The sequence below is a fragment of the Gouania willdenowi genome, chromosome 18, assembly GCF_900634775.1.
Source record: "Gouania willdenowi chromosome 18, fGouWil2.1, whole genome shotgun sequence".
Taxonomy (NCBI): Eukaryota; Metazoa; Chordata; class Actinopteri; order Blenniiformes; family Gobiesocidae; genus Gouania; species Gouania willdenowi.
The window spans coordinates 16,647,494-16,659,851 of record NC_041061.1 but is presented as its reverse complement, the minus strand read 5'-3'; the positions used below and the strand labels follow the sequence as shown (position 1 = coordinate 16,659,851).

Here is a 12,358-nt window from a genome sequence, read left to right as displayed (position 1 = left end):
ACCCATAAACTTGGAAATAAATGGAAATGGGGGGTGGTCCCCCGGGCCCCATTTCAAAAAAGGGCTTTGAGTGTCTCATCATATTCATTCATAGAGTATTCATACCAAACTGTATTCCAATCACACAAGAACTAACGGAGGAGTAGTGATTTGAAAAAAGGGGCCCCTGGGGTCCCCCTGGCGTTCCCGTGATACACACGGGGTAATGGTCTCCGTTTATATATTGGTATGTGCCAATGATTCGGTACCACCAACTGTTGTAATATTTAGCCCGCAAATAATTCCACATATATTTCTTTTTTTCTTCTTTTGGGGCCCCCCTGGGCCCCAAATTAAAAATCGGGCTCTGAGCATTGATGTGTACACATCCATAGATTATACCTACCAGATTTCAGCCCGATTCGTTCATGAATAACAGAGGAATAGTAATTTTAGCTAGTGTACACAACAACAACATGAGTCCGGTAGCCTGGACTAAATAGAACTCGGCCAGCAATGTTTGAGAAGGAGCAGAAGGAAGCTTAAAATTTAAGCAAATTAATGTACATACATATATATAAATACCAGTGTTTTTTCAATGCCCTTTTTTGGTCCCGATGTCGATACCAACATCCAGTTGTGTAGTATCGGCCGATACCGATTAATGCCCTCACCACTGCGAGAGGGAGAGGGTGAGACCCAGACGCCCAATGAGGGAGCAGAGCGGCCCTTGACCTCTGGGTGAGGAGGAGGGCACCACCGAGTTACGTGGTAAACGCAAACACTTTTGTTGGCTACTTCTTTGTTGGTGTTCGGCGGCTTATTCTTCTGTTTGGCAGACTATCGATAGTAGTTTGAAGAAAAGTTTGATGCTATAAATGGAACCGGGGGGGGGTTATAGTTAGTAACTTGCCGATAACGATGCCAGCCTTAGTGTATAATCGGGACTCCTACCGATACTAGTATCGGTATCGGCACAACATTAATAAATAAGCAACAAAATACACACCAATATAAACCAAAACCAAAAAAACAAGCATGCATATACCTACAGTACCTACTTACATAACATCCACATGTCCACCTGCCCATAAGATTCTAGTCGTTGTACTGATCTATTAAGATTTGCTTATTTAGATTTTTTTTTTTTAAATTTGATGAAAAAAAAAAAAAAAAGAATAACCTATTTTGAAACATTTTATTAAGAAACATATTGGTGCAATATGTTGTTTAATAGAGAAGAACAAACCTCCCAATCAGGCCAAAATAATAACAATTTCTCAATGAATTCGTCCTTTTTTCTTTTTTTTTTTAAAAAAAAAAAAAAAAAAAAAAAAGATCTACAAATATCAACCACATAAATAAATTTTACATTGACTTATCAAAAAACACAATACACATTATTGACAACCAAGATAATGTCATACATTAGTGGAACTGTTTATTTATCAATGTTTTTGAGGGAGACCTGAGAAGGTTGCACCGATACCGGAAGTTGTTGCTCGGCATAGTGACCTAGCTGCTCTGAATGAATGTAGAGATAAATGATGTCATGAATGAATGAATGGATGGATGGTTTTCGTCCGAAGTGACCTGAAGCTCTGAGCTCCTCTCCTCTGCTGCTCTCCGTGTGTCCTACGTCACTGGTCAGTGTGAGAACTGGTTCAACTGGTTTTACTGTCCGTCGGGGCTAAACGTAGCTTAGCTTTACCTTCGTCATCTTCATCATCTGCAAACTGTCATAAAATTAGCATTGTAGTGCTTCACTATCCGCATGTGTATTATTACTACTTATGGTACACGTTAGAGCCTTTAATAATAATAATAATAAGCCTGTTACACTTGTGTTAATTAATGAGCGGTGTCATCGTGTCAGGGTCATCAACGGCAGATGTTTGCGTTTCTCCGCAGGTGTTGCCATGGCGACCAGGATGCGGTTAAAGCTGAAGACTGTGTTTGTGCTGTACTTCATGGTGTCCCTGATGGGCCTCATCTACGCCCTGATGCAGCTCGGTGAGTGTGACACACACACACACACACACACTACATTATCAGAGGACACCATGTAGCAGCTGTTATTAAGTCAGTGATGCTCAACATGTGGCTTTTTATGTCTTTACTGTAATTATTATTCCCCCCAAAAAAAACCTTAAAAGGGGGAAAACTTTTGAACCCCTTTTTACCTATTTCCATTTCGCAACTTCCTTTGTCCAATTTTGGCCCCTTTTCAAAAAGTTCTGACTAGGGATGTAACGATTCACCCAACTCCCGATACGATTCGATTCACGATACTGTGTTCACGATACGATTCTCTCACGATTTATTTTACAAAATGGGACTGTAAACAATTTTTTTTTTGGGAAAAAAACTAGAACATACTGTACTATTTTCCTTTTATTTTTCATTGTCAAAAGAATTCCTTGATAAACAATTCAAAACAATGCAATTTAACTAAAAATAAATCTTGAATGAAATAAATAAAGTTATAATACAAATGAAAATGAAGCCTATTAATTTAAATTCTGGTTCTATAATAAACAATGCAAAACTGCATAATAGTTCTTTTCCTTTTAAAAGTGCAACTGAAAATGTATTTTGTGCCTTAACAATTGGACTTTAAAAAAAAAAAAAAAAAAAACCGTGATTACACTGATTTACGTCATATTTGTTTGGACCAGCAGAGGGCGCTGGTAACACAGTGGTCGTTTGGCATGCAGATATCTTGCAGTGAAGAAGAGAAGCTATGCTAGCAGACAGAGCTAATAGAAAAACATGACTTTTACAGATATTCAAGTAATATTACAGATATTCTTTCGGTGCTTAAGGGGTAATGAATCATTTATTAACATATTTAAGAGTAAAAGGCGGCCAGAAAGAAAGTATTAGCAGACTCCGCCCACCGCCTACACTTGTGGATAGCGCCCTCTGCTGGTTAAAAAAAGTACTGCTATTCAATTTTCAGAAAATCGATATCAACCGTGATACCTATGAATCGATTTTTAACTGCCTTACGATTAATCGTTACATCCCTAGTTCTGACACTTTTTTCAGACTTTAGCTACCCTTTGCTAATAAATACCCCTTTTTCCTGTTTTTTGTCAAATTTTGCAAGTTTCTTTTGACACTTTTATCCAAATTTTGTCCTTTTATTTGATTTTTTGGGCCACTTTTCATCCAAATAAGCTAACTTTTGCCCAATAAATGTTTACACTACATTTTGCCTCTTTTTGTTCCACATTTTTGCCGTTTTTTACTATTGTTTGCCACATTTTGCCCATTTAAGCTACCTTTAGCCATTACATACCACCTGGTTCCTCTTTATTTGCCCATTTTTGGGCCATTCTTGAATGTTTTTGGCACATTTTAGTCACTCTTTCTTTGCCGTTGCCACTTTTGGACCATTTTTGGCCACCTGTTAACATATCTGCCTCTACTTGATTGTCAAATAAAATCAAACAAAAAAACATAGCGGACCAGACCGGCCCACTTGGGGTTGACGGCCCACTGGGGACAATGCCCGGTATGCCAGATGGTCAGTCCACTAATGCACACAGATCTGATGCCTCATTTATGAGGAAATGTAAGGATCCATGCTTTAAAGGTGTGTCTGAAAACGTGCTGAGCCAAAACATATTCTGTTTTTATAAAAGTAATTATGCGCACCTGAAAGTTTTTTTCCTTAATAAATCACAAACCAATCAATAGTTTGCACAGGTGAGACGCCTTCATATCTTGATTCATGTCTTGATTGTAAACTGAATCTACGTATGCCCTGGTATCGATGCTACCTTCACCGTAGGGGTTCTCAACCTTGGGGTGGGAGGGGTTTTCCAGATGCCTTTAAGATAGATGCCTTTAATAAACTAAGAATATTTGAGCCATTTTTTTTAACTCTTTTTCTGCAACTTCACCAAACTTGCTGTATTTTCACATTTTTTCATCACGTTTTCTTGCCATATTTTTGCTCCTTTGAGTGCATTTTTGCTACAGCACTCTCATTTCTGTCACTTCATCAAATTTTAATGCCTTTTCTGCACATTTTACTCCTCTTTGAAGACATTTTCAGCATATTTAAACCCTTTCCACCACTTTTCCCACCTAATGTCACATTAACCAATTTAACTACACTCACGATTTGTCATTCCCATTATTTGCCACTTTAAACTAATTGTTCCAATATTGACACTTTGAACTCTTTTTACCACTTTTTCTGTCTATTTTTGGTCGCTCAAATTTTCAACCTTTAACCAATTTCTGTGGTTTTTAAATTCACATTTCACCACCTTTTTCCACCATTCTGGGTCACTTTTAACCCATTTTATTTGTGATTAAAACAATGATTTGTATCTCTAAGATGACTATATACTATGGTGCAAATAATAATAAACTTCTTGGATAACAGTAGATATTAATCATATCAATAAATAAATGTGGTTATCACAGATTCATAAAACAATGGACCATCATTTTTTTGACTTTATGGATGGACCCCAATAGCTCTCCCCTTTATTCTCCCTTATAGATGGCCCTGTCTCCACATCACTGTTCTTCAATGTTCATGTCTGTGTTCAACCAGTGGGGGTCCCCGGTCTCTGGCACCTTTATTTTGGGGGTTGTGGACTGAAATGGTTAAAAACCACTGCTCCACAGGAACTTTAACAGATCTTTTACAGTAGTTTATATTAAGAAATCTCCACTCGTCGGTAAATGCAACAGTGTAAAACAAGCGATCATTTATTTTTGTAGTTTTTGGAAACTGAATCTCTAAACTTGTGTTTGTGTCACAAAGGCCAGCGCTGCGACTGCACAGAACACGACATGCCTAAAGACCGGATCATCTCCCGGCTGCGAGGAGAGCTGCACAGCCTTCAGGAGCAGACCAGAAAGTTAGAGGCAACCAAGCAACCTGAGAAGAATCCTGCCGCGCCCTTCCTGCCCACCATCTTTGTCATCACCCCTACATATGCAAGGTAAACCTGATCATCACACACACACACACACACACACACACACACCCTAACCCTCTCCGTCTCTGTGCAGGCTGGTGCAGAAGGCCGAGCTGACTCGGCTGATGCAGACCTTCCTCCATGTTCCTCAGCTGCACTGGATCGTGGTGGAGGACTCGCCACGCAAAACGGCTCTAGTGACGGACCTGCTGAAGAAGAGTGGCCTCGTCTACACACACCTGCACTTTCTCACTGCAAAGGACCGCAAACTCCAGGAGGTGGGTCACTGACCAAGAGGTGTTTTAGGTTACTTTAGTGAGGAACATGTGTGGGTCATTCCATGTCATTTCAATCATTTTTCAGGACATCCCGCGTACTTCGGTCTGAAATTCTTACCAATTGTTCTGTGATCATTCAATAGGTCCACTGTACATTTTTAGTTTGATGGGATGAAAACTATTTGAGACATAGACAATTTAGTGAGGGTGATGTCAATTTGTGTTTTTTTTTTTTTTTTTTTTTTTTCCATTTTCAGCTTCCAATATCTCAAAAATGACACCACATAGAAAAGTGAAATTTGGTATATTAATACAGCTCCACCTACTCTCTCAGAATCTACAAACAGGTCTGTTATACATCTCATCTGGTGGACATGCCAGCCCCTCAAAATTGGGTTTTGAGGGGCTGGCATGTTTGAGGCTCTAACATGTTTAGGCCTTCAATAAACTACTTTGCATATGTCTAATCTCTCTGTAATTTTATCAGCTTTGAGCTATGAACATAGACTGTTCACATCACTAATGATTAGTCACATATATGCATTGGTTTTTGGGTGACAGTCTCTTGAAATCCCAAAAAATACTTTTATTAATTTTCATTGGCTTATTGTTTTTCTTGTCTTTCATTTCTGCCGTATCCCTGAGCAATCCCACTACAACTTTTTATAGTTTATATTATTATTATTATATTAACATAAAAATGCAATAACCATTGCATCAGAAAAACATTTATTTTTCAAAACATAATATTTATTATGATCAACTTACTCATGTTTTACATTTTCTAGTTTTTTGGGCTGTTTTTCATTCAGAATATATAAATATCTATGATTATACTGGTCAATGACATTTTTCAGTTACAATTACATTTCCAATTATCCATGTTCAAACACAATTCAATTACGATTATGTTGATCAGCATTTATTCCCAATTACAATTAAATTACAATTATTTTTAATCCTCAAAAGGAAATCACAATTCCATTCCCAATTGCTGAAGTTAAATTACAATTAATCACAATTATCGAGCCTGAAATAAATAATATAATAAAAGTGAACCTTCCTGTTGTGTTAGCATCTCTTATGATAACAGCTCCCAAATCAGCTGTAAAATACAATAAAAACATTTATCTATCATCTCATTTCTTATTAGGCTTCCTAATCAATAGAAATATAAGTTTTTATATTTTTGGTGTGGGGATATGAACAGTATACCTCTCGATTTCAATGTTTTTTTATGGGTAAAATGAGGGAAAGCTTGATATGAAACATATTTTAATAATTGTTAACTACATATCTGTACATACTGTACATAGAACTGTAACGTGGTTTCCCTGTTTAGCGTTAAATTACAATTGACACATTTTATAACATTCCATGGCAATTACTAATTATCTAAACTTAATTACAATTGATTTACGATTATGACATTAACACATTTTTGAAATTGCAATTCTTGTTTCGCCATAATTGTAATTAATTATTAAGTACGCCATGACAATTATAATTTTATTATTATAATTATATAATAATATAATTTATTTAATTCATCCCAAAATATGAGAATTTTGGAAAGCAAACATAACTTAAGAAATCATTTTGAATCACAAAAATGTAGGAATGGAATTTTAAAATTCTGGAAATTTCATTTCTGCTGTATCTCTGAGCAATCTTAGAGTAACTTTGTATCAACTGGTGCCATTTGATTTAACTGTGTTTGGAATGGATATGGAATCTACCTCTAAAAGCAAGAAAGTTCTGTATTCGTGCGTGTGTGTGTGTGTGTGTTTGTGGAGTGAATATCTCCCCGGCTCAGTGGCTGTTTGACTTGAAACTTTGTCAACGGCTTCCAAATACCCCAAGCGTGTGCATCCGTTATTTTGGAGTAATTTGGTATTGCGAAATGTTCAAAACATTCATTTTCATTCCAAGATTACAGCTCCCTCTCGGTATTGAGCGTGCTACTTCCGGTTCCGGGTCACCGGTTATTCTCGTGAGCCCAAACTTCCTTTAAATCACGGGTCACGGAGTCCATATCCTTCTTCGTCTCCATGACTGTGCGCGGCGGCTGTGCTGACGGCCAATAGCCGACCATATTCATATCCACTCTCTGGTTCTTCAGACAGAGGAATATAACTTTGTACTGGTCACGGAGTCCACTTCCTCCTCCATCTGACATGTAGCGAGACACGCACACACGCACGGCTAATGCGCGTGCATGTGTGCGAGAGTGCTGGCCTGTTCTTACTACACGGTATACACACAGAGCCGTTTAGAGAGAGAGTTGTGACTAATAAACCCCTTTATAACAATACAGAGTATGTACACCTCTTTGTACATTCAACCTTCAAATACAAACTCATTTGGCCATAATTGACAACTCTACATAAGCCCCTCCCACTATATGAATACATACTTCCGACAGACACTGTAGTAGTAGAGCTAAAAGCAGAGACAGACAGGAACAGGATGTATTCTGAGCTCTCTCTCCCACACACCTCAGGGCGACCCCAGCTGGCTGAAGCCTCGCGGAGTGGAGCAGAGAAACGAGGGGCTACGGTGGCTCAGAGAGGACAGACGGGCCCCGCCTGGGGAGGACGGCCAGCAGGGTGTGGTTTACTTCGCTGATGACGACAACACGTACAGCGTGCAGTTGTTCACAGAGGTGACTACTATTCCGTGTGTGTGTGTGTGTGTGTGTGTGTGTGTGTGTGTGTGTGTGTGTGTGTGTGTGTGTGTGTGTGTGTGTGTGTGTGTGTGTGTGTGTGTGTGTGTGTGTGTGTGTGTGTGTGTGTGTGTGTGTGTGTGTGTGTGTGTGTGTGTGTGTGTGTGTTTTTTGCTGGAAGCTACAGTGAAAGGTGTTGTGTTACAGATGAGGAACACTCAGAGGGTGTCGGTGTGGCCCGTGGGGCTGGTCGGAGGGATGAAGTATGAGAGGCCTGTGGTTGAAGGAGGAAAGGTAATGCTGGATCAACATGTGCTTGTTTTTTTTTTTATTTGTGGTTGTAGTGAGAAAACATTTCTTTTTTTTAATTCCAGCAAGTTCACTTGAAAAAAATTATATTATGGTTTAATTTATTCAGACAACCTTTTTCAGGGATTTTACTTTGAAATTTACTTTGATCTCCTGATATGTTTCGACTGCCAGCTGTCTGTCTTCCTCAGAGGCATCTACTGATCGCTTTGATGTATCCTTATGACTGTGGTTCCGAACCGTTTTCGGGTCGTGACCCCATTTTTATATCATAACTTTCTGGCGACCCTAGAGACTTTTCTTCTCTAGGATTAGTTTTGGATCATGTTTGTTATACTGTATTACAAACACTAAGTAGCCATGATTAGTGCACAAAGTGATGCAATGCGCCAGCTCACATATTTTTATACTGCATTTGTTTTTTGAGAAAGTGAAAATATAGAATACCTGTATTTTTGTTTGAGATTGTGTGTGGCAAAGATATATATATATATATATATATATACATATATATATATATATATATATTCCCTCCATTTTCTTTAATTTTTTCCACTTTTTTCCCATTGTTATTCATCAAGTATAATAATATATTATTATTATTATTATTAATAATTAAAAAAACAAATAGAATTTTAATCAATATTTTATTATCAATTACTAGACAATTCAAGTGAAAAACACTGCTTTATGTGTCTTTCTGGGCGTGGCCAACTTCAGAGTTCTCTCAGGTTGGCCGCGACGCTCCCATGCCTCTGAGGAAGACTGACAGTGCGCAGTCGAAACATGTCAGGAGATCAAAGTAAATTTTCTAAAAAAAAAAAGTTGTCTGACTAAATGAAACGTTAACATAGAGCTGGGCAATATATTGAGATTCAAAATATATCAACTTTTCTATTTTGGCAATATTGAAAATGGGACCTTTTTTCTTTTTTGTTTGTTTTTAATACAATCACACATTACAAATCATATCATACAAGTATTTCATATTATTCATAGTGTACTAGGGATGTATTTTGTGCCTAAACAATTGGACTTAAAAGAAAAAAACCGTCATTGCACTGATTTACGTCAGACATTTGTTTGGACCAGCAGAGGGCGCTGTCCCTTACTGGAGAAAAAGCCAAAAGTGTTGCATATTGTGCAGCTGTTTGTTAATAAATGTGCCTGTGTGGCATTTTGTATCAGAAAATTTAACCCAGAATTGTCTTTCTGGTCAAACTGTATTGAGTTAAAAATATCAACATTTGTATCATAAAAAAATATCCAGATATGAGTTTTGGTTGAGTTCTCCCTGCCCTCCCATAACATATTATTTCCTTTTTTTTTTTTTTTTTAATCCTTTGAAGGTGGTTCGTTTCCACACCGGCTGGCGCCCCAGTCGCCCTTTTCCCATGGACATGGCCGGCTTCGCCGTGTCGCTTAGGCTGGTGCTGACCAACCCAGAGGCTTGTTTTGACGGAGAGGCTCCCATGGGGTTCCTGGAAAGCAGCTTTCTCAAGGGTTTGGTCACCATGGACGAACTGGAGCCCAAAGCAGACGACTGCACTAAAGTACGCACGCAATCGAGATTGAGCTTTTCTAACGTGCTTGATGTGCATGGACGGTGTGTTTACGTGTGTTCACAGGTGCTGGTGTGGCACACTCGGACAGAGAAGCCAAAGATGAAGCGGGAGGACGCGCTCCAGGCTCAGGGACTGGGTTCTGATCCTGCGGTGGAGGTGTGAGCTGCTGCTGCTGCTGATAATGGTGATGATGACGCTGTGAAACCGAGTTCAACTGCCTGCTTATCGCTTGGTATGACTGAGTCATCTGAGGATGTTTTTATTTTGTCTTCGGTAAATTTGACTCGACTCTTGTAGTATTATGATAGTTCAGCTGATGGAGGCGCTAGTTTATATATTTTAGAAGCTTCCAGTGACGCTACAGGTACATTTCAGTTTTTTTCTAACTTATGCACTGTTACACAAAGCATTCATGGAATCATACAGAATACAGAAAAGGATTATGGTCACTGAAAAAAAACAAACCCAAGGCCTAATTTTCTTTTTTTTTATTATTAATGTTCTGAGAAAAAGTCAGAATTGTGAATTTAAAGTCTGAATTCGGAGTTTAAGGTCAGAATTCTGAGATTCAAGCCAGAATTATGAGGGGAAAAGTCACATTTCTGATGAAAAAAGTCAGAATTATCAGATTAACGTCAAAATAATGAGGAAAACAGTCAGAATTCTGACTTTAAACTCAGAATTCTGAATTTAAGGTCAGAATTTTGAGTTTAAAGTCAGTATTCTATCTTTAATCAATGTCTGTGTCTGTTCCTCAAATATCTTAAAATTAAATCGGGGCTTTCGCCTTTAATTGGCCATGTAATGTTGTTACATACATGGAATTCGTCCTCTGCATTTAACCCATTCCTGAGGAGCAGTGGGCAGCCATTTTTGCGGCACCTGGGGAGCAGTTTGGGGTTAAGGGACTTGCTCAACATCCCACAGTGATGGCCCAGGTGAGGCTTGAACCGGCAACCCTCCGATTACAAGCCCAGCATCCTTAACCACTAGGTCACCACTCCCTTTGCGAATCAGGCTCAGATTGACCTGAGACTTTCAACATGGCTGCTGCTTGGTTGTGCAACGTTGGATTTGTTTGAACTGGAATGATACCGTTCATTAATTATTTCATAAAATTGTCTTAATTGCAGCTTTGCAGAACAACTCAATGTTGACAGGTAGTCATGGTAACTCAGGATAAGTTCAAACAGCTCAATGTTGGCAGGTAGTAGGCTTGGGCGGTAATACAGTATTACTGTTTACCGCGGTGTCATGAAAGAGCAACGGTATCAGTTTCAATACCGTTTTTAAAAAAAATGCAAAGAACTTATATAGAAGATAAAGATTAAATATCAAATAGAATTTATTTATTGACGAAACATGATTAAATGTGCAGCAACAGCTGTTTAAGTGAGTGCTGGCTGCAAAAAAAAGAATATTGTATACCGCGGTAAAAAAGGAAGGCGGTGTACTGGCATCAAAATTTGGATACCGCTCAAGCCTAGCAGGTAGTCATGGTAACTCAGGATAAATTGGAAAGCTGCGTAGAATTTACAGGAGTGAATGCACAAAGGGCTTTTAAAAACAACTAAAGTGGGTCTAATATTCTAAAAATAAAATAAAAACCCATAGATATTGACCAGCAGGTGTCCTCAGTGAGTAATGTTTATAACGTATAGGTGAGTAATAATAATAATAATAATAATAAAAATAGGCTTTCACTATATATGTAGCTTATATTACAGTGCGCCATGTGCTGACATGCGTGTGGTTGTGAGGGCCCATTCAACGCTGCTTGCAGCTTTAATTTTGATTGTAGTTTTGAAGCAGCAGTTCGACAGTAACACACTTTTGCAGAAGAGAGAGCAGCGGAGAAAGAAGATAGACGTCCGTACTTTGGTCAATCAAAGCCAGCGGTTAATTCAACAGCTGTTTTACCTCCACTATTCAGGACATTGAGTGAAAAAATGAACTTTATAATGATCAGCGCATCATTAGTGAAGCTCTGCTGCTTCATGCCCCAATGAAGCCTGTTCTGTGTGTGTGTGTGTGTGTGTGTGTGTGTGTGTGTGTGTGTGTGTGTGTGTGTGTGTGTGTGTGTGTGTGTGTGTGTGTGTGTGTGTGTGTGTGTGTGTGTGTGTGTGTGTGTGTGTGTGTGTGTGTGTGTGTGTGTGTGTGTGTGTGTGTGTGTGTGTGTGTGTGTGTGTGTGTGTGTGTGTGTGCGTGCGCCAATATTAAACTGAATCCTGTAAATAGCAATACACACTTCCTCCTATGGGCACTGCAACTAGTTAATAATAATAAAAAAAAATATTGAACTGTGGTTTTTTTCCAGTGGCCCTAATTCTCTTCAGTAAAATCTAGTGGATATCACTACCCTTATTTATCACAGCAGCTCTGTGGATGACTACTTATGCATGGCCAAGTGTGTACAGATCTTTTTCCAAGTCCCACATCTTTGTCTTTACATCAAAGGTACGACTCTGTAGGATTACAGTCAATTCTGTCTTTCTAGTGTAAATAGAAGCATGACGACGACAATAAAGATGTACTGTTTAGTTGTTTTTTTTTTTTGTTTTGTTTTTTTAATCCTGACAAGGTAAACTGTTGCACACAGGAGTGCACAGCTTCATA

General features: G+C 38.6%; 1 protein-coding gene across 1 annotated transcript; it reads left to right on the top strand.

Moving 5' to 3' along the window:
* Positions 1 to 1,451: 1,451 nt before the first annotated feature.
* Positions 1,452 to 10,614, top strand: b3gat3 (beta-1,3-glucuronyltransferase 3 (glucuronosyltransferase I)). Its single transcript, XM_028473868.1, has 8 exons — positions 1,452 to 1,625; positions 1,891 to 1,992; positions 4,769 to 4,949; positions 5,020 to 5,203; positions 7,707 to 7,868; positions 8,076 to 8,162; positions 9,527 to 9,730; positions 9,806 to 10,614. Exons 2-8 carry the CDS (start codon positions 1,899 to 1,901, stop codon positions 9,902 to 9,904), a joined length of 1,011 nt encoding a protein of 336 aa, XP_028329669.1. The 5' UTR covers positions 1,452 to 1,625; positions 1,891 to 1,898; the 3' UTR covers positions 9,905 to 10,614.
* Positions 10,615 to 12,358: the final 1,744 nt, after the last annotated feature.

What these genes read in the sequence shown, in the direction of transcription:
- b3gat3 (XM_028473868.1), top strand. Translation starts at nt 1,899, where the DNA reads ATGGCGACCAGGATGCGGTTAAAGCTGAAGACTGTGTTTGTGCTGTAC. An exon ending in CTACGCCCTGATGCAGCTCG is followed by an intron (nt 1,993 to 4,768) that starts GTGAGTGTGACA and finishes TGTGTCACAAAG; the next exon opens with GCCAGCGCTGCGACTGCACA. An exon ending in GCGTGCAGTTGTTCACAGAG is followed by an intron (nt 7,869 to 8,075) that starts GTGACTACTATT and finishes GTTGTGTTACAG; the next exon opens with ATGAGGAACACTCAGAGGGT.